This window comes from Rhipicephalus microplus, chromosome 1 (assembly GCF_043290135.1).
Source record: "Rhipicephalus microplus isolate Deutch F79 chromosome 1, USDA_Rmic, whole genome shotgun sequence".
Taxonomy (NCBI): domain Eukaryota; kingdom Metazoa; phylum Arthropoda; class Arachnida; order Ixodida; family Ixodidae; genus Rhipicephalus; species Rhipicephalus microplus.
In genome coordinates, this window is record NC_134700.1 from 189,440,156 (window position 1) to 189,461,907 (window position 21,752).

At 47.5% G+C, this 21,752-nt stretch overlaps 2 protein-coding genes across 4 annotated transcripts in view; one reads left to right on the forward strand and one right to left on the reverse strand.

The window, feature by feature from the left end:
* Window positions 1–21,752, forward strand: part of LOC142803614 (uncharacterized) — a 110,331-nt gene that overhangs the window by 36,298 nt on the left and 52,281 nt on the right. For 2 of the 3 annotated variants that reach the window (XM_075888991.1, XM_075888978.1), the window contains exon 3: window positions 5,335–5,527. In XM_075888991.1, coding sequence (XP_075745106.1) covers window positions 5,335–5,527 — 193 coding nt within the window. Of the gene's footprint in view, window positions 1–5,334; window positions 5,528–11,264; window positions 11,447–21,752 lie in introns of those variants that run through there. The other variant, XM_075888986.1, reaches the window with a different exon arrangement.
* The window catches only part of LOC119183420 (glucose dehydrogenase [FAD, quinone]-like), a 31,408-nt gene continuing 28,585 nt past the window's right edge, over window positions 18,930–21,752 (reverse strand). The window contains exon 11 of the mRNA XM_075888970.1: window positions 18,930–19,342. Coding sequence (XP_075745085.1) covers window positions 19,201–19,342 — 142 coding nt within the window. The 3' untranslated portion in view covers window positions 18,930–19,200. The remainder of the gene's footprint in view (window positions 19,343–21,752) is intronic.

The following is a 21,752-nucleotide window of genomic DNA, read 5'->3' on the forward strand; positions in this document are numbered from 1 at the left end:
AGCTCCTGTCTGCGTAGCTTTCCAGGAACGTCAAACGATCTCGCAATTTATTTCGAGATTGCGCACCATTACTACAAAAAAATTGACAGCATAACAACGGAGTGAATGATGGAGAGTGGGGCGAAGCATTCGTCCGTCCATTCGTTGTTGCTTCCTTCCGTCTGTGCGACCGTCCATGCATCCATCCGCTCGTCCGTGCGTGCGTCCGTTCCTGCGTTCGTCCATGCATCCGCCCCTGCGTCCGTTCATGCGTTCATTCATGCATCTGTCTCTGTGTCCGTTCGTCCATCTATTCAACACTCCAAGTACCACCATCTCGCATCTTTTCATCATATATTCCCCATATAGAAACACCGCCATCCAGTGGACATTCCAAGGACTAAACGAGAGGTGGCACACGCACACTTTCTAACAGCTTGCGCTTCGGGTCTACTTCCCACCTTTAACCACCTCGAGTTCATGATATATACTAGTTCACTGTATTCATGGCACTGCGGCATAACACTCGCTAAACCTTTCTAAAACCAAGGAGGTTACGCCCAGTGAGTATAACGTAGCAACCTTTTCCTGGCAGATAGACCTCAATGTACATGCCAATGGCTGCATGGGAAATGAGAGACAGGAGAATTCGGCTTTTACTTTCTTACGGCTTGCACTTCGTACCTACTTCCCACCTTTAACTACCTCGAGTTCATTCATGGTATATACTAGTTCATTGTATTCATGGCACTGCGGCTCAACGCTCGCTAAACCTTTCTAAAACTAAGGTGGTTACACCCAGCGGGTATAACGTAGCAACCCTTTCCCTTCACATAGTGCTCAATGTACATGCAATGGCTGCTAATGGGGATCGCAGCATGCAAGTTAACTAAAAGCCAAATGCTTCTGTCTCTCATACCCCATTATGAGCTATTGGCATGTACATTGAGCACTATTTTTTGTTGTTCGACAATGCACAGAAGTAATCTCTCACCGGCACCACCTTGGAGGTCAAAATGTTTGCAGGTGAAAGCGTAAAACTGGTTACATACCAGTGATGCCAACCCTAGGGATTTATCCCTAGATCTAGGGGTTTTTTGTCTCTTTTAAAGATTTGGCGTCTTTTTTGTGAAATCTAGGGATTTTTTAGAGTGTTGAAATGAAACGCTATGCAGCTTAATGACTGGTGTTGCTGAGTAACCACGCGTTTTTAATAATAAGAACCTGCAAAGAATGTAATTTTTTGCTAATTTCTATTTTTTATTTCTAACTTTCCTTCGCTATTTCTATTTTTTAGATGCGGAGCATCTTATACTCGCGCCTTGTAGTGCGCCGTCCGCGCCGTCCGCGCCGTCCGCACCGCTTCTCGAACATTCGACAGCTGACGCGCGTGCATGCGCCGTCGCGCCGTCGCCCACTCTTCCACTATCTGTGCATCCCTTCCTCCTCTACACACCGCGCGCGCTTCACTCCTCCACCATCTGTGCACCCTTCCTCCTCTACACACCGCGTTCGACATCTACAATTCTCCTGATTCTCCAGTGGACGCGCATGTGGCGTCGCGCTTCGAGAACATTCAACAGCTGACAGTGCATGCGCCGTCGTGCTGTATATATACTCAAGGTCGGCGCTCGCTCGCTCAGTTGCCGCTCGTCGGTTGGTTTGTACGGCGCGTCGACGTCCAAGGTCGCGGTGAAATGAATTCCAACGAATCCACAAACACAATGATCGACGTCCCTTCGACCAGCGCCGCCCTTTCGCATACGTGTGTACGTGTTCACTCATTTAACACCCCCTCCTACCACCACGTTAACCAATTTAGCCATCGACCCAAGTAAGTCGCAATTTAACACCCCATTTCACAACCACGTTAACCAATTTAGCCATCGACCCAAGTAAGTCGCACTTTAACACCCCGTTAACCAATTATATGGTCCGCATCCTCCTCAGTGTTCCCCCGAGGGAAGCTGCGGGCAATTTTTTCGTTTAAAAGAGCATTGGCGTTGTGCAAGCCGAGAGAGGGCGACTTTGGTTCTGTAACGCGAGCATTGAGAAAGTAATTTCATTTTCTATGACGCGAGGTTCTCTCAGTAACAACCTCTGATGTGTGCTGTCGAAGGAACTTGTCCGAACTTGTCGTCGCGAGTGACAACTTTTCTTCGCAAGTGAAGTGCAACTGTGGAAACTCTGAGGTGTGCTGTACACTCGAAGGAACTTTTCCGAACTTGTCTTCACGAGTGACTACTTGGCTTCGCGAGTGAAAGTGCAATTGTGACTTACAGTGCACGGAAAAACGCGCGAAATTCACCTCCGCCGCGCACCTTCACTGTGCAAAGTGAAGGCGCGCTCCATGTGAAATGGCAACTTCTGGACGAAGAGACTTTGAGCAAGGTGAGCCGAGTAGAAAGAAAGCGAAAGCATACGATCAAAAATATTTGACGAGATGGGAAGCTGAACCAAAGTACAAGGGATGGCTAGCAGCGAGTAAAAAAGGGCCCCTGTACTTCTACTGCAAGTCATGCAACGCTGATTGCAAAGGTGGAAAATCGGAAATCGACCGCCACCTCGCAAGCTCCAAGCACAGGAACAGTGCTGCAAGCTTGCAATCGACCCGCACGCTGACATCTATGCCTGCAGTAAGTGGGCAAACTCAGCTAGACAAATCTGTCAAAGAGGCGGAAATAAGGCTTGCAGCGTTCATCACAGAGCATAACCTGCCATTTAATGTCATGGGGCATTTAGTTGACGTTGTCAAAGCAGCATGCGATGATTCCCAAATTGCAAAGAATGTGAGCTGTGGCCGGACGAAGTGCACTGCCATCGTAAAAAATGTTCTTGGAGAGCATAGTCGCCAAGACATCTGTGAACTCTTGCGCAGACAGAAGTTCTCTCTGCTTGTCGACGAATCTACTGACAAGGGAACAGTGAAGCATCTGTCCCTTGTCGCCCGAGTGATGAATGCCGACGGCGACGTAGTGGATGCGTTTCTTGACTTGGTACCAGTCAGCGACGGAACCGCCCAGTCTCTCTTCAGCAGTCTGAAGGCAGTCTTTACTAGCGCAGAAATTCCATACGAAAGAAACTTGATTGGTTTCGCGGCGGACGGAGCAAACGTGATGATGGGTGCTCATCATTCCGTCGCATCGATGCTGCAAGCACAAATTCCAGGAATTTTCATTCTGAAGTGCGTTTGCCATTCCTTCCATCTCTGTGCCTCCTACGCGTGCAAAACACTACCGAGAGGACTGGAGGATCTGGCCCGCGATGTGTACAAGTACTTTTTGTCTCCCAAGCAGACGTCTGCATACCAGGAGGTTCAAAGGCTCGCAGAGGTGAAGCCACATAAGCTACTGCACCCGAGCCAAACCAGGTGGCTGTCCCTCCAAGTTGTTGTTACCCGCCTACTTGAGCAGATGCCGGCCTTGATTTCATTTTTCAAAAAAGCAGCCACTGAGGACCGCGTGCTTGCCGCAGAAGCCATTCTCGAGAAGCTTAGCAACCCGTCGACTAAGCTTTACCTCGAGTTTTTTGAGTACGTGCTGTCTTTTTTTACAAACCTAAACAAAGAAATGCAGTCCGAGGAAACCAGAATCCACTTGCTGCACGAAAAGGTTTCGGGCACGCTAAAATGCATACTCTAATGCTACATCAAGCGGGACTACTTGGAGGCCACGCCGTTGTCCGATGTGCAGTACAAAGACCCCGCCAAGTTCCTGCCACTAGAGAAAATATATCTCGGAGCAAAGCCAACTGCAGCGCTATCCGGTGGCACACACGGCCTAAACGATGACCAGATTCACAACTTTAGGCTGCGGTGCTTAGAGTTTTTCATCGAAGCCGCTCGTCAGATATACTTGCGGTTCCCCCTGAAAAGTCACCAGTTGAAGAACCTTCGAGTCCTGGACCCGAAAGTTGTCATGGGAAAGACGATTCCATCAATCGCGCCCCTTGCGGTCTCATTTCCCCTGATCGTGAGGGAAAATAAAGTGAATGAACTGGACAGGGAGGGGCGTCTCCTCCGCAACATGGACCTGAGTGAGCACGCTGGCTTGACTGCGAGTCAGTTTTGGCACGCCGTATCCCAGATGCGAAGAGGCGATGGATCACAAGAGTTTCCCCTGTTGTCAGCGTTTATGAAAAACATTTTGTGCCTACCACACTCCAGCGCTGTGGTCGAGCGTGTGTTTTCGCAAGTAAATCTGCTGAAAACAAAGCAAAGAAACAGGTTGTCAACAGACGCGTTGTGCGGCTTGCTGCACGCAAAAAGAACCTTGACGGACAGCTCCTGCTACACCATCCAGATCACTCCATCGCATTTGAAGCGGATGACGAAAGAAATGTATGGTGATTAAGACTTCAAAGGGTTACGTGTCACGATGTCCAGCATTTTCGTCGTCCTGCAAGCCTCGGCCGGCTGCCTCAGTAATTTGCGCATACAGAGAAGAGACTATTGCAAGAACATTTCAAGAGGCATTGCTGTGAAACCAGAGTCGTCTGCTCGAAGAAGCGAATTCACATCGCTCCACAAAAAATATTGAAACAAAGAGCTGAAGTTGCTGCTAGTAAGCTATAAACTAACTCTAATGAGATTCAGAGCAAATGAGGCGAAGAGCAAGCTGCGTTTAGACTAATAAAGGTGAATACCAAATTGCGAAAAGAAAAAAAATGCAATCTGGAGATTTTGTCTGCTATCTAGGGATTTTTGAGGGGTCATTCTAGGGATAAAGCGTTGCCTCAAGTTGGCATCACTGTTACATACTACGACGGGACGCGGAACAAAAGAGTGCTGCTATAAGGAGCTTCGCCCCTAAAATCTAACACTACCTATACGCTTCTTTTGGTGTTGTAAAATGACATGACATGACAACTTTACTAAAGTCCTGTAGGACTGAAATTTAAAGAATGCTGACCAACAGATTGATATGCTATACTTTACCCTCTCCCCCCGCGTTTATTTATTTCTTAACCTTGCTAACCTGTCTCGCCCCTTTATTATAGAATACTCACGCAACTCTATTTTTTGGTTGTCTTGTTTGGTTATGGTGCTATAGGTGCTGACCCACAGGTCGCGGGATCGAATCGCGGCCGCGATGGAGACCAAAATGCTTGAGGCCCATGTGCTTAGATTTTGGTGCACGTTAAAGAACACCAGATGGTCAAATTTTTCGGAGCCCTCCACTACGGTGTCTCTCTGGATTGTATCGTGGTTTTGGGATGTTAAACGCCACTAATTATTCTTATCTCTTCGCCTTTATTGCATAATGACATGCAAGGTTGTGCTGTGCTTTATGCTCTCCCATCCTGGTTTTCCTTCTTCTCCCCCTCACTTCCCTGTCCCGCCCCCATTCTTTACAGTACTCTATATCACGCCTCCTCTAGAAAGATGCCTGCTGCGTCACTCGCTAAACTGATGCAGCCGTCCTGCGTTGAGTTGCGGTCGGTTGTCGAGAGATGGCGCCCAGTTCTACCCTCTTATACGCCATCTTGGTGCCCCATTCTACACGGCCCAATGATCAAGCGGTGTCAACACAAGCAAGAAATACCGTTGGTAAGCGAATACAAGTACGTCATTGTATGGATAATTGAGGGTGATAGATGTGTGGAGGTATAGGAAAGAACAACGGCAGCAAAGGCGAACATTAGTGCTGCAGTAATGAAGTACAGAGCGTTGGGGCGATACAATAGGTACGAGGTGCTTCGAGGATTGCGCAAAGGTGTAATGGTTCCGTGCTTACTTTTGGGAGTTCAGTGGTGTGCATGAGGTGAGAAGTGCAATCAGGAGTGGATGTAGATCAAAGGACAGCGGGACGCTTTTGAGGTGGGCGCTCACGGGAAGACGGCAGTTGAATATGTAAAGGGCGATAAGGAATGGACAAGTTTCGAGGCGAAATTCGGGGCAAAATAAGGTTCCAAGTGAGGCTACGAATATGATAGAGAATGGAAAGGCAGAGAAAGTGTTCCGTTATTTGTATAGAGAAAGCGCTGACACACAGTGGAGAAAGAGAACTAGGAGGCTCTGATAAATATACGACTGGAAGTGTGAGAGGTATGAGAACAAAGAACGTCAAATGAAAAGTCGGAGGAGTGAAGGGAATTCACTGGATGACAGCGATGGTAAAAAAAACTGACACTGAATAACTACCGAAAGGGCAAAAGTGAGATAAGCAAGGGGGTATTTCATGATAATTCAAGGGAAAGCGCTTTACTGTTGGAAGCGAGATATGGTTGCGTAATAGAACGAGCGGTTATTGGGCAAGATTTAGCAAAGAAGCACTATGCATATGCTTTGGGCAAGGTAAGAAAACGACAGAGCATATTGTGGTTAAATGTGCAGATATACATTCAAGGTGTATGCTTGGGCGTGAGTTTGAGTTTTACAGATGACAACGGAAAGCTGAAAGTGCCCATCATGGGGATAAGTAAGAGATTGTAAGATAAGTAAGTATTGCTGGAAGAAAACTAGGATAAATGAATTAAAATAAGAAGTAAGCGAAATAGGAACATTCTGACGTAAAGGGCACAGAGTTGGGAAGTCAATTTGCATTTCTTTTCTAGAGTAAGATAGATTATTTGGAAATAATCAATTAGTGCATTAGAGCAATTTCAAAATTCGGAAAACGTTTCTTTTATTTGTAGAGCCTGGTGGCCCACTTCTCACCATCCCGTTATAAAGGGTACGCTATAGCATAGATCTGTCCATCAAGGCTCTGAGAGGGGGGAAGGGTGTTGTGGTGTCGGGGGTGGTGCAGCGCGCATGCGTGCATGTAGGTTGCAAGTAGCCACCACAAGGAGCGCTAGCAAGCGCCTCCATTAGAAACTAGTAGAAAGGCAAACGGAAGAGCACGAGTTTTGTGACTCACGCGCCAAGCATCTTTGTAGCAGAGGCGCTGGCTATAGATGCTTTTGCCTGCATGAAGATAAGCGCCATGGGACGACGATGGCAGCATACGATAACAGCACACGATAGCACAGGACGATCCAGTGCTCCGCACTTGAGGAATACATGCTCTCTTTCTTGTACTGACAAGTTTCAGTGACTCTTTGCTTTCTTTTGGCGGCTTGCTGCATACCACAACTGTACACTGATTGACATGTGGGGTTTAACGTCCCCAAACCACCATATAATTGACACTGTAACACTATCTGGGTGCTCGAAGTGCACATGGTACTATTGGGTGAATAGCGACTAGGAGCGAAGCGGATAAAGTGGATCCGGACTAGCGGCCTCATACGCATCGCACGATGCCGTAAGTGCAAAGAACGTACTAGATAGAAAACTCTCTAGGCGAGAGCTTGAGCGGAGGTTCTTCTGTGCGTGTATGTGCTTCAGGATGTCATTAGGGAAACACAAGTCTTCCACTATAGCTTACTTATTTAAGATGAGACTGACAAAGTATAGGAAGTGCGAACTGAAAGCACTCCCAGCATACACCTGCTGTACAGTAGCAACGTCCGTCTCTCGTGTTTATTTTGTGCTAAAAGCTACCATAAGAGGCAGCTTGTTTTGGCAATGCGGAACTGGTTCAGTGTACTGCATCGCTTCTAGCAGATGGATCTTTCCCGTATAGAAGTACGACGGCGCAATTCATCAGGCCGTTTTATCGAAGACGTCATATATCCAGACACTTGCTCGAATTCCACGTGCCCCACATGTTTTTTCTTTGTCATGTCGCCCACACCTCATGTAGTTTCATACGGAACCTTTGAGGATATAATAAGTAAATCTTCAAATAAGTAAATAAATAAATGAATAAACATACAAACAAATAAATAAATAAATAAAAAGCAACGCAACGCTCAAACACGTGAGCGAGGCGAGGTGCACGAGCATTAATTGCCTTAATCGGATGGGTGGATGCAGTCGGCCGTTCACATAGGCGTGCGCAGGGTTCCTTATCGGAGGTGCGAGGGGGGGATATAGTTCATCGCTCCACCCACTCTCTGTATTAAAACACTGCATGTATGTATGGGGCAGATTTTGCGTCTCATGCTTGGCCTCCTGGAGCTTCCACGCAGTCACCATGCTCGGCTTCCGCTTCCTGGTGCCAGCGTGGGAGCTCAAGATGTGCCTCCTTGCAGGGTGTGTCGTTGGAAGCCGTGGATTTATTGAGAGAAGCACTCGCAAACGCAGCAAATGACAATTAGGCAATTTTTCATGCAGCTGGTCACTGAGGGGGTCGCGTTGCTGGACGTTTGTGACTATGGCTGTTCAACTAGGGACTTCAAAGATGGGAGAATGCTCGGTGTCAAACAGCGGAGCTTCACCCAGCCACCTTCTATGGCGAGCTGAGCTTCACCTGACAAGAGGTAATCAGCTCCCAAATCTATGTCCACATGCAAGTCCTCGAGGATAGGAACAGCGACGAGAAACTTGCTCCCGGCTTCAGTGTGTATCTGAAGATCCAGTGCACCGACAGGCAACACGCCCCCGCTGAGGCCACACAAGGGTGCATCAGACGAAGGCTGGAGGGTGACAGGGGCATGACGTCTATGTAGAGCAGTACGTGGAGCTCCTGTTTGTACAACTGCCGTGAGTTCAGTGATTCCATCGACGCGGACTTGTACCATAAGAAGAGGTCGCGTTGGGTATTGGGCGGCTCGATGTCATGCATGTGCAGGTGCCACGTTATCGGCCCAGTTACCGAAGTTCAGCGGGAGGTCGTTTCTCTCAACTGGATGTCAAAACCAGCCGAGCCGAGTGTTGTGAGGAATTACGTCAAAACTACTTGTCACAGTGTTTAAGTGCCGCCTCGAGGACATGCTCCTCCTTAGCTCCATACTCGGTATTCGTCTGGTTCGGCGTGCATGTTTCGTGGCGGATCCGGCCGAAAACGACAATGAGCCTGGCCCTGTATTCCAGCAAGGTCAGTAGCATGATGCCATCTTATTTGTGTCACGCCTCGGCACCACCGCCAGGCAAGGTGAGAACTGATGGTGTTATCAGCATCATCCTAGAAGCCTCGCAACTCCGGCACTTCCGAGAAAGCGTTATATGGTGACAGGGCAGACAGAATCCGGAGTTCAACGACACCAAGTGGACGAGCTGGTAGGACAATTGCGTGAGGGCACCCCAGAACTCAGCGCTGCAGTCAGTTGAGGTGCCCCATGCACCATGTGTGGGGTTCGCCCAGTACGTGGTGGTTCCAGTGCTCACGGCAGGAACTATGGCTTAGGACGCGTGGGCCGTGTTCCTTGTAAGTTGTGTACTGGAGATGCCGAGGAGTCTTTGACGCCGTACCCGAACGGTGGTGGCAGTGGCGGCAGGTGAACAGCTGCCAAGGAGGCGCGGACGCCGTCCTCAAGGTGCGCTTACGGCGGTCGCACGTTGGTGGCTGTCCTGGACGACGAAGCTGGGACGTAAGACTTCTTCGTTTACTACGCCATTGTAATGAATGGAACTCGGAGAACAGCCGTTGCTCTAGGCCGGTTGTTCTTTATCTCCCTTCGTTCTTCTCGTCTACTAAGCCCCACAGGCACTGATGCCTGAGCTTCACTATATCTATATCTTTCAATTCACGAGCCGAAACCCGAAATGACGGAGAGGCACGCCGTACTTACTGCTCCGGAAATTCAGTGTTTAACGCACTAAGGCATCTCAATGCAACCGTCACGGCCCGGATAGAACCCGCTACCTTCGGGGCATCAGCGGAACGTGGTAGCCATGTACCGAAACAGCGAACTTGAGGTACGAGTAAAAGAAACAGAGCGTATACGTGGTATCTTACTACAAGAGAAAAAAAGAGAACAAATGGCGGCACGGCAAAAGGTAAAGCAGTGATCACAAATATAGATAGGTTATTATTTGATCATGGTCTCAACATAATTGCAAGTCATGCCAGTTATTGGGTTGAATTTCAAGAGCCCAGGGTGTACGCGAAAAGGCAACCGCATGGAAGCCATAAAACTGCTTCAGCATCTGCTGTTTAGGTCAACGTTACTAGATACTTTTTTCAGTTTGCAAAGTGCGGCGCCGCGAGTGTCACCCTTCCCTGTACCGGTCAAAAAGCCGCAAGCGCGCCCCCTCTCGGCGGTGCCGTCTGACAACGGCACCGCCGAGAGGGGGCGCGCTTGCGGCTTTTTGACCGGTACAGGGAAGGGTGCGGAGTGCGCAGCACGGAGGTGCCCGGACCCACGCCGGCGGAGTTACTGCAGTTGTGTTCTTATGCCGGGTGCTGCTTTGTTGCTTTCAAGTGTGCTTCGTAGTCATCGCTGTCACTGAGTCCCAGCAAGATTTATTTCGACGTAACTCGCGTAGTGTGTGCTCTGGCTGCAACTTACTGCGGTAGCGATCAACGTGGTGCCCGGCGTGGCACCGACGCTGTCAGCGTCGGCATGATCTGCATGATGCCGGGTGTTTTTTAATGTCTTCAACTCAGTCATCGCTTTCCCTGTGAGCTACACAGCTCACATGTCACATCTATCATGTGACGGTTCTTGAATTAGAGAAAACATGCCTCCCTGCTTTGTGACTGGTTGCCGAAGTGGGTACGATTCGACGAAATCCGCGGCCGAAAAGAGACATTTTTTCAAGCCTGCCGCTGACGAGGTGCGCCTTCAACTGTGGCGACGGGCTATAGCGAGATCGGATAAGGAACTGACAAGCTCTTGCGCTGTTTGTGATCTTCACTTCCGAGAGGTAGATATTGCGAAGGACTACGTGCACCACGTTCATGGTGACGTAATTCTCATTCCGCGTGGTAAGTAGGCTCTTAATGAAGATGCTGTGCCGCGCATTTTTCCAAATTGCCCGAAGTACTTGTCCAAGCCAGCGCGAAAACGCAAGGCCCCAACCGTGCGTGCACCGCCTCAGCCTAAGCGTAAAAAAGATCAAAAGGACAATGACCAAGAAGCTGCGACACCTGACTTCGGCGTCTCTAACGAAAGCAGTGGTGGCAGTGAAAACAGTCTTACGCTGGAGAACAACACACAGCTCTTCAGCGAGTTGTCTGACATAGCAGCAGCAGGCCAACGGATCCAGGGTTGGTCACTCGAAGCTGTTGGCACTACAATCGTGTTATATAAGCTGACAATGAGAGAAGACATTCCAGAGATCGACAGGGCTGTAGTAGTTTTCAACCGCCTGGCCTTGTCTGTCAGTGCCAAGGGGCAACGTGTTACATCAGCCGTGTATAGCACTGGTGCGGATATTGAATTGAAATCGTGTGACGATTTAAAGAGCTTGAAAAGTGCAGCATTGCTCGCTTGGGCTGTTCAGACCATGAATCAGCATTCACTTGCCAAATATTGGACTTTGTCATTGTGACAAGAATGCATTTCTTTTCCAGAGATTTCAACCATGAATTAGAAAGCAAGGAAAAGGTGGCTGTAGCAAACAAAAAAGCACGTCTCCTGTAACTCTGGCTCTTGCCTTTGAAGAAAAGTGGCTTCCAGTTTGTTTGTTTCAGTGTTCAGTAAATTGTGTTTAATTTGACTTTGTTCAGTGTTCAATAAATTGTGTTTAATTTGACTTTGTGTTCTCATCATCTCGCGCATTTTATAGCCTTAAAAAGGCCAAATTTTTATTGAAGTAGTTCGGTATCTTTCTTCTAAAATAATGCGAATCATACGATTCAGTTATCTGGAACGAACAAGTCGTTCTGGGCTTTACACTTTAACATATCTTGCGTCATTAGATGGCTGTAGTACGTGGCTCATCGTACAATAATATCGAAGGTTCTACGGGCCAAAACCACGATATGATTATGAGGCACGTCGTAGTGAAGGGCTTTGGAAATTTTAACCACCTGGGGTTTCTCTAACGTGCACCTGAATCGAAGTGCATAGCCCTCTAGCATTTAGACTTAATGCTGTGGCCCACTGTCAATGGTTTTTTTTTACATAGGCAATCGAATTTTAAAGAACAGGAACGCAAAAGAGCTGTATGAACAGAAGTCCCGCAAGATTCGGGCATCGCGCTCACGTCTCTGCCGTGTGGCATCGCCTTAGCGGCTCAACTGGTGATTTACTTGCACACTCGTAATAACCTTCGCTCACCCTCCGGGGAAATAACTCCCATTACACAAAATTAACCGCGTAAATTCCGTTTAACATTGCGCGAAGGCTCCGTTACGATGCGGCGACCGGTCAAATGGCGTCGGAAGCGCCACCTAGAGAGCGGGAAACGAAGGGGGCCGCGTTTCGCCGCCGCATCTCGGCGGAGTTTGCAAACTGAGGTAATCTAGTAACGTTGGTTTAGGCGCTACCGTCTTTTTTTTTTTTTCAGCCCAAAGATCATGCGCCGTGAGGGCCTTATTCTGCGATTTTTTGTACAATTGTTTTGTTTTAATTCTTTTCTCAGCAGTACACCGCACGCAGACCATCGCCGATACAATGGCAAAGAACGATCGCATGACGTAATGACGCCACGAGAATCGGCTGCAGCAGCGCATGCGCGAATATCGGAGAGTCCCCGTTAAAAAAATTGGTTCCAAATCTGCATGTTACAATGCAAAATTCGTCGAAAGACGATAGTCTTGCGTCTGGAGAGAGTGAACAAAACGTTTATTTCATGTTCTGCGCAAAAAAAAATTGCTGAATGGTATTCTAAAGGCGCTGCGTTAGAGTGCCTCGAGCGTGTAGCGAAGACGAACGAGCGCATCGAGGCACGTTAGACGCAAGCGCCATCTGGCAGTTATCTTCGAAAACGAAGGCGTGCAGCCCGCGGAGAAAGATACGCGCCAGTCTCGTATGTGATAATGAGTGGAACGCAAAGCGACGGGCACTCGCCACCACCGTGACGTCGTAGCAAAGCGTTGGAAGCACCTTTTTGAGCATCGCGTTGCACTGTCAATGCAGCGCGATAAACGCTACATTTCTTAATTACTTCTGTCTGCCTCCTCTAGTATAAAGGCAGACATACAAAACATCGAAGCGTTGTGATGGCGCGTCCGATATGCGCAATGATTGTTTTAGATGCGGAAGCATCTTATACTCGCGCCTTGTAGTGCGCCGTCCGCGCCGTCCGCACCGCTTCTCGAACATTCGACAGCTGACGCGCGCGCATGCGCCGTCGCGCCGTCGCCCACTCTTCCACCATCTGTGCATCCCTTCCTCCTCTACACACCGCGCGCGCTTCACTCCTCCACCATCTGTGCACCCTTCCTCCTCTACACACCGCGTTCGACATCTACAATTCTCCTGATTCTCCAGTGGACGCGCATGTGGCGTCGCGCTTCGAGAACATTCAACAGCTGACAGTGCATGCGCCGTCGTGCTGTATATATACTCAAGGTCGGCGCTCGCTCGCTCAGTTGCCGCTCGTCGGTTGGTTTGTACGACGCGTCGACGTCCAAGGTCGCGGTGAAATGAATTCCAACGAATCCACAAACACAATGATCGACGTCCCTTCGACCAGCGCCGCCCTTTCGCATACGTGTGTACGTGTTCACTCATTTAACACCCCCTCCTACAACCACGTTAACCAATTTAGCCATCGACCCAAGTAAGTCGCAATTTAACACCCCATTTCACAACCACGTTAACCAATTTAGCCATCGACCCAAGTAAGTCGCACTTTAACACCCCGTTAACCAATTATATGCTCCGCATCCTCCTCAGTGTTCCCCCGAGGGAAGCTGCGGGCAATTTTTTTTAGTGGACAATTGCACAACTATGAGCGCTAAACCTTGAGCAATATTGGTGGGCGCTGCGGATGGGGCTAGCCGTTTAATGTCGTTTGAGGTATCGCTAGGGCGGACAAACAGACAAACGTACAGACAGACATAATTTTGCTGTCGAAGGTCCCCAAGAAAGGCTATCGTCTTTAAACATGTTACACGTGGGCTGCCCCCCCCCCCCCCCCTTGTTCTTCATTCGCTGCCAGTCGCGCTGCGTATTCTGTGTACATCAGCTCGCCAGCGCCATGTGGGATGGCTTGCTTCAGGCACGGAGCGTGCGATATATTCGTAACACGTACAAGTCGAGTTTCAACCTTTCTTTTGTTTTGCGTACGTATGCGGACTTTACCTGTTGACTTTATCTGGACTTATGGATCTGTGCACCACTAGCAACGTCACCTGATGATGGAGGACCACTGGGAGCTTCATCATCGGCATCAAATTGGTGAGTCCCCTATCATAACAGAGCGGCTAGGTGTTCGGGCGTTTGATCGCTGAACATCACCCGCTATAGTTTCACACTACAACCGAACTTTAAGGTTGCGTGTAACTTTAGTGAGCAGGTTCTTTCAATAGTGACACCACGGGTCTACCTTCCTGAAGCTCGCCCCGCCGCGGTGGTCTAGTGGCTAAGGTACTCGGCTGCTTCACCGCAGGTCACGGGCTCGAATCCCGGCTGCGGCGGCTGCATTTCCGATGGAGGCCGAAATATTGTAGGCCCGTGTGCTCAGATTTGGGTGCACGTTGAAGAGCCCGGATGTTGTCGAAATTTCCGGAGCCCTCCACTACGGCGTCTCTCATAATCATATGGTGGTTTTGGGATGTTAAACCACACAAATCAATCAAATCAACCTCCCTGAAGCTCAAAGCAGGCTCTCGGGGTTAGCATAAGTAGCTTAGTTAGGCCTCTGTCAACGGGATGTGGACCCGACCCGGAATGCCCGTGGCTCGACTGCAGCCATCATTTTGGGCCTGTATCGTTGTTGGTGCGTAATGTGGTTTTCGGCAGTCGCAACGTGGTGTCCAGGTGCTTGAAGTTTACTGGCGTTCGTTCACTCGCCTATTCTAGCTGGGGTTTCTTTCCACGATTTACGTGATTTCTTTGCAGATGCTGACCATTTGCCCTCTTTATTTTGCAGCTTGAACTTGGCTGCCAGACAAGTGCGCATAAAGAAACTTTGGCTTCGTGCTCAAGCATTATTCGTGAGGCTTCATTTATATTATTTACGCGTACTTATCTCCCAAGTTTTCCTTTCGTTCTAGGAGCGCTGACGCAGTACATATACGTACTAATACACCCCGTGCCACTCATGAGTATATTCCGCATTATCACTGATGGCGCATTATCACCGATGGTGTCGTGCTACCGGCATTGCATCAATTAAGCATGACTCTTGTATTTTCGTGAGTGCAGCAGTGAGCAAAGGCCCGCCTTGCTTCAATCTTTGTTAGTGGCAGCCGTCGTTCTGTGAATTGTTATATTGTTCAAAGGTGTTGAGGTGCTCACTATGCACCAAATAGTGACTTGACGTATCACTCGGTGCTTTGATAATCCCGGAGTCGGAAACTTGGGCTTTTTGGTTGCCGCGGTCATGTTGGGCCCGTGCATTTCGTTAGAATTTTGGTTTGTGGGTGCCGCTCGTTGCCTTGCATCCGCGTGCGCCACGTGGTAGATAGTTTGTCACGGAAGCGTGCGTGGTACTTATTAAAATACGTTAATTTGCCGGTTTACTTTGTGCTGGTCTCTTACCGTACTTCAAAATTAACCATTACTTTCAGTCTCTTTACTGACGCAGCTGCACAGCCGAAGTAACATACTGTGGCTCTAGTCGATTATGCTGTGAACGCTATATTCTCGTGCAAAGTCTACATTCAATGGGTATTTCTTGTGTTGGAATGAGATATTCTACAGGGCGGTGCCCACACTGTGGGGAGACATGTGATATCTTCCACATGGTGTGGGCATGTCCAAAAAATTTCCTCCTACCCCCTTCCCGAGAAGCATGGGAGACTGCCTTCCTCAACTGCTCATCACTAGAGTCTCAACGGGCTCTGGTGAGACGGGCGCGAGTAGGAGCCTCGTCATGCGGTGTCCCGGACTAAGGACGCCGACCATGTAGCGGGGTCATGCTTTGGCCCCGTACCTCTCTCTTTTATATTAAATGTTTTTCATCATCATCATCATCTACAGGGTTGTGCACATACGTAAAGAGCAATCTCAGAACCTGGATATGAAATCTTGCTCTAAATTTACGGCTTTTCCGTGGCACTGTTAGCGCGAGTCTAATTTTGTTCTACTCCACGTAGCGCTTAACATAGAAAAAGGAACCCAGAAATTTCTACTTTCGTTTGTAGCGAGAGTCTCGTTTTTGTAGACTGGGTGGCTTATTCTAGTATGCGAGGGATTATTGGTCTGCTTCGAGTTCGTGAACATCACGCGTGCTTCGTTTCACCAGCCGGATGGAAGTTTTCCACAGCTGCGTCGTAGCTATCAGTGATGCTGACTAACGCTCCCAGGTTTGCATGCATATATCTATTGCATAAAGTGGATGAGCGGATGCTTTCCGCTGTATTTCGTTTAATAGTACATCGGACGCATTTCTCGAAGACCGCGGGTTTGATTCCTCCTAGGTGCAAGTTCTTTTCGTCCACTTTTTCAAGATTTACTTAATATTCAATGTGCTCTCCATGTTTTTAGTGAAATAGTTCTAATGTTGTGAGTAACGAAAAGGAGCCTTTAAGGTTGGCCTTTTTCCATTTTTGACGAGTTTTTATTTAACACTTTTTCCACACGAATTGTGACAAACTGTCTGGAAAGGGGAAGATTTTCTAGCAGTTTTCATGATAATGAACATTATATTCCAGGAAAGACAATGGCTTTGTTTATTGGGGTATAGTGAAGAATCCTTATGGATATTTTTTAATTACTGGGCAGTCTATCATCATTCCTTTTTACATAAATCGTATATTCAAGATTTGTGGGCAATTTGGCTCGGTTGTATGCATTTAAAGCAAGCAAGTCATACCTTTGCCATTGTAGATAGAATGTAGCTCGCTTGTGGAGGCATAGAATAAAGCCGTGCATTCACTGGTGTGGTTGGCTGCAGTCTTGAGCAGCAATAAGGAATAAGTAAAGACGGGGACGTACAAAAGTTTTTCGTTGGGCAGTATTGCAATTGACCTTGGTGTCTTGACTCCTCTCATGTCAGTAATTGTGTGCGTAGTTTTTAACATATACACAAGCTCCTTAATCATGCTCCTTTATTATGATTTATCATGTTCCTTTATCATGCTCTCTCCTGGCCACTAGAACCATGAACCAGCAAAACACCACTTGCGTCTGAGTGTGTACGTTGAGACTCGAGCAATTATTAAGTTCATTCAGGAGCTTTTCCCCGGGAGCTTTTCCTTCACAGCACACCATGTGCCACTTCAGCGGAAGATCGCCTGGTCCTCGCGGAAAGTTCTTAAATAAGCACTTTCTCATATCCGCACGAATCATTTTGAACACACACACACAAAAACTGCTTCTAGCTGATTTAATCTCTGTCATGGTCCTCTCAAAAGGTTGCTATAGCCATGCCGAAATATGACCATATACCCAACACTCACCATAGTGACTTCGCAACTGCGGCGTTGCGCTGATACGAGCTAATAGCGGCGGTGTTGTAGTTATAATGGCAGCAATGGCAGGTGAACTTATTTTGTTATGGAAAAACTCGTGTGTTCGAATGTAGACGGCACTGTAAGAAACCCCTAGCTCTTCGAAAATTTTAGGTACTCGTTAAATGCATCAGCGCATCTAACTAAGCTGTTGGTTAATACTGGAACAGACAGTATTCGAGTGTCTATAATAGATTGACAGACAATGCGGTGACTGTCTATAGTTTTGCCTTGTGTCTAGCGCTACTTGCTTCTGTTCTCAGCAAATACACTTGATCGACTTAATCACACCCAAGTGTCACGCTAGTGCTCTTTCTTGGATAAAGGCTAGTACAGAAATAGTGTGGTTACTAACCAAGAAGGCTTCCATAGTGTTAAAGTGCACTAAAGCTTAGCATTGGGCTACTTGGTGTGGAATGGTTTCAACGTTTCACAGCGTGTGGAACGTAGACGAGCATAGAGTGGACGTAGAGATCTCTGAACTTGCTACTGTTTATTTTTCTCCCACAGAAATAGATATGAGTGTATCACAAGAAAGAGAAGACGACCTACATAAAATTAGTCAAGGTAACAGCAACGAATTATCGGTATCGCATGTTTTGCCAAAAAAAGTATCGTTAATTTTGTTAAACTTTGTTAGGGAGAATAATAATGAGAGCTGACTGGCAATTATGCCAAGGAAGGTATAAGGGATGTTATTAGAAGTAATTGTAATCTAGTTGCGAGGAAAGAAAAGTGGACCAATAGATAACTTGCCGTGGGCAGGGACCAAACCTGCGAAATTCGTCTAACTCGTCCGACGCTTTGAGCATCCATGGCGGCTATCCCCCCGCCCACTTTATGGAGTATGTCATCATCATCATCATCATCATCATCATCATCATCATCATCATCGTCGTCATCGTTGCCATCGACTACGTTCACTACGGGACAAACGCCTGCAGTGGGGTATGTCTGTGCATTTAAACATGGGAGCTTGTAAGTACGATCTGTTGTCATTGAGGTGAATGTGGAACACTCATTTGCCTGTTGCTGTTGGCGTCCCGTAGTGTGTGATCTTACGGGCTGACTGCTGACCAATGATCCCTCACATACTTCCTGAGGGCTAAGTCTGCCAGAACAAGATCCCGGCTATGAATGAAACAAGGGTAAATTTAAGGACGCGTTATCTTCGTTAGACAATAATGTAAACTGACAATTATATGACGAAACATATAAGGGATATTGTTAGGTTCCTTAATGAACGTCTTTAGGAACAGAGGTACAACGTACGTAAGGTTATTGGTAGGTATTTAGGAATTGTCAGGATTGTGGGTGCCGGCCATCTTCCAACCAAACACGTGGGCTCACAAGAAACAGAAATAGGACAGTGTGCAGAATCATAGCCCAAGAAATCTTGAAACGTTATAAAAATTACATAAGTGTAGCTTCACTTGCTCGCTCTTTCGAGCCAGCCTGAGGTGCAACTCACTCGGCAAGACCTGGGAAGCCAGCGGGCAACCTTGGACAAGGTTAAGCGAGCCGCTAGGGCCAGTGGGGCCCTGGAATAAGGGCTCCACCCACTGAAATCTCCGTTGGACGCTTAAATAAAATGTTTATTCCTCCTCCTTCGATAAACGCTCTGCTTTTCGAAACTTTTGCCAGAGATTGTTACGGTAGACTCTATCGGCTATGGTTTGAAGTTTAACTTTATTCACGTCTTGAAGATCAACCCTTGGGATGAAGCAGGCGGCTTTCACGTTAGAACAGCAATTAAGGTTCAACTTGGGAGCCGCATCGTACGTCTTCCGGACAGCAGGCGCTTGATGTGAAAGCGACCCGCTGTGAAGAACTCCTTGCTACCGGTATCTTTCATTGTCACGGTTCATGAAATCCACAAGATCCTGCCAAAGCATATGGTCGATAGTATTAATGCAAACTCTGTCGACTATGCCAGGGTTTGTTACCCATCAGAATTATTGTCCTCGATGATCATAGCTGCCGCCTTGCTTCCGATCATCATAGCTGCTGCTTGAGTCGTGCCGCTGACAATGTCCGGCATCACGGAGGCATCGGCCACCCGAAGACCAGCGATGCCTCTGACCCTGAAAGGACGGGTGGTTATATGGAGGATACATTACACACTACAAAACTTCTAGAAGTTTCATGGACTGTAGGTACGTCGCTTTGTATATTAGTGGCCAAACGATAACGCTGCCCACGTAATGTGAAGAAGGTAAGTACAAAAATACAATAAATAGTTGACCTAATATAGAATAGCATGTATTTTTCTGTAGTCTACAGTCTTTATTATGTATGCATTCGACTTTTTCTGCAATGTTCACGTGACCTTCATTGTCACAGATTTTTTCGTTCGGCTGCTGCATATAATTTCGTGCAATTTTTAGGCTGCTATAAATGCCCAATTTTACAGACACAATGCAGCATGGATTTTCCTTCTCTCTTGACACGGTCACCTAATTGTGAGTCGTGCGTATTTCGGCAACGAAATGTACCCAATAAATCTATTTTCAACACTAGCTCCTTTTTTACTCATCCAGTCAACCCGAATGGTCAAACTTTCAGGCCATAGAACTGTGCAATTTTCGTGTAAAATGACGTTGATGACATTTCACGTGAATGCTTGGGCTGTTTTTATGCTCACGATATCGACTGTAAGAGCTATGCGCAGTTATGTAAACTGAACGAGCTTGCGTTTTCGGGCTTTCTTTTGTGAGTGCTCGTGTGCGTTTTCCAACACCAGAAGAAGTAATAATGGCAAGTCTCAAGCACCGTGAATTACTTGCGATAGCAGCTCTTTTCCGCCAACACGTTCAGTTTTTTTTGCTATATGAACACTTTTAGCTTACTTTGGCTGTCACCATCATCTCCTGCATAAAATTCAAATCAATAACTTCGCCAAGTTTATTGTATGTTCTACGTGCAAGTAAAAACAGGACCGTACTGGGGATGAACACAGCTAAAGCAGATATGAAAAAAAGCCGTTAATCTCCGCTGCTCTGCAAGACATCGCCCCCACGTGCGAGGCCTTCCGTATACAGATCCTCAAGCAGAAGCTAACTTTGATCATAAGTTTCATCATGCGAACTTCGATAATAAGGGTGTGGAAGTGAAAGCTGACGCGCGTGTGCTATTTTGACAGGCATCAGCGTTCTCTTCGAGACGACAGCCGCGAGGAAATGAGCTGCGCTCCCTGGCGTGGCCATATTTGTTTAATCTGTGGCGTTATGTAAAGTTATGCGCCCTCAGATCCAAAATAGTGGCCGGCCTTTCCTCGTGTAACATTCACAATTGTCGCTACCGTGCTGAATGTGTCGACCTTGCGGCGAAACTTTTTCTGAGTTATGCTGTAACTATACTCATCATGGCTGAAAGAGCGAACACTTGGTAGCAGCTAATGTTGAGTGGTCTGGGCTCTCGGCTGCTCGAGGAGCCTAATGTCGTAAGCTGGCAACCAAGAACACAACTCAGTGTGTGGGAGTAAGCGCCAATATGCTGCAGCATGGTGCAACACCACGAGAACCTTCATGGTCATGACGTACAGACACAGGCGCTTCGAAAGCAATACCGATACTGTCTGTGCAAAGGTTCTCACTTTAAATTATTACGTGCGTGTGAGGCTACATATTGTAGCCTTTCGGGCATGGTCTTGCGATTCTGGACGTACACTTGACGCTCAATATGAACATCCGAAAAAAAAAAAGATGGTGCTCCTTTAGGACGGTGTCTCAGGATGTTGGTCTCAAGAAAAAGTAGTGTTTACTACACCACTTTTTTATTGAGCGAGGAATGTTTATATTTCATTTTGTCGATCCTAATAGTCTTTTGCACATGACGTCTCAGACGCAGGTTCTTAAAGTACTGGTACTCCGATGGCGGCTATGATGACGTCACGCCGGCACGCCCACGTGGGGGGCTAAGCTGTTTCAATAGACTAGCGATGTCCACCCAAAGGCTTTGTCCCACCCGCCACGGCGGTCTATTGGATAAGGCGCTCGGCTGCTGAAGTCGCGGAATTGAATCCCGGCCATGGCAGCCGCATCTTCGATGGAGGCGAAACTGCTTGAGGTCCGTGTGTTTATATTTAGGTACACGTTAAAGAACCCCCAGTGGTCTAAATTACCGGAGCTCTCCGCTACGGCGTCTCTCATAATCATATGCTGGTTTTAGGGTGTTCAACCCCACCAAATAATATTATTACTAAAATAGTAGGCCCCTGTGCATGCGTAACAAAATATCCGGCAGACGATGTACCGAAAACATTATTGAGCACGAGATCACAAAAACTGGGTCGCGGCGGGTTTGTGCTGTGACATAGCTGTAAGACATCTATAGATTACTGCTTCTCGACAAGATAAGCAAAAGCTGCTGAGATCCGCATGGCTTCTTCCGAGCATACTGCTGGCGTATTTCACGCGTTGTCTTCAGTCGGACACTGCGCCTAAATGAAATCGAATGCCCTTCTCTAACTTGCGTATTTATCTAATATTCATA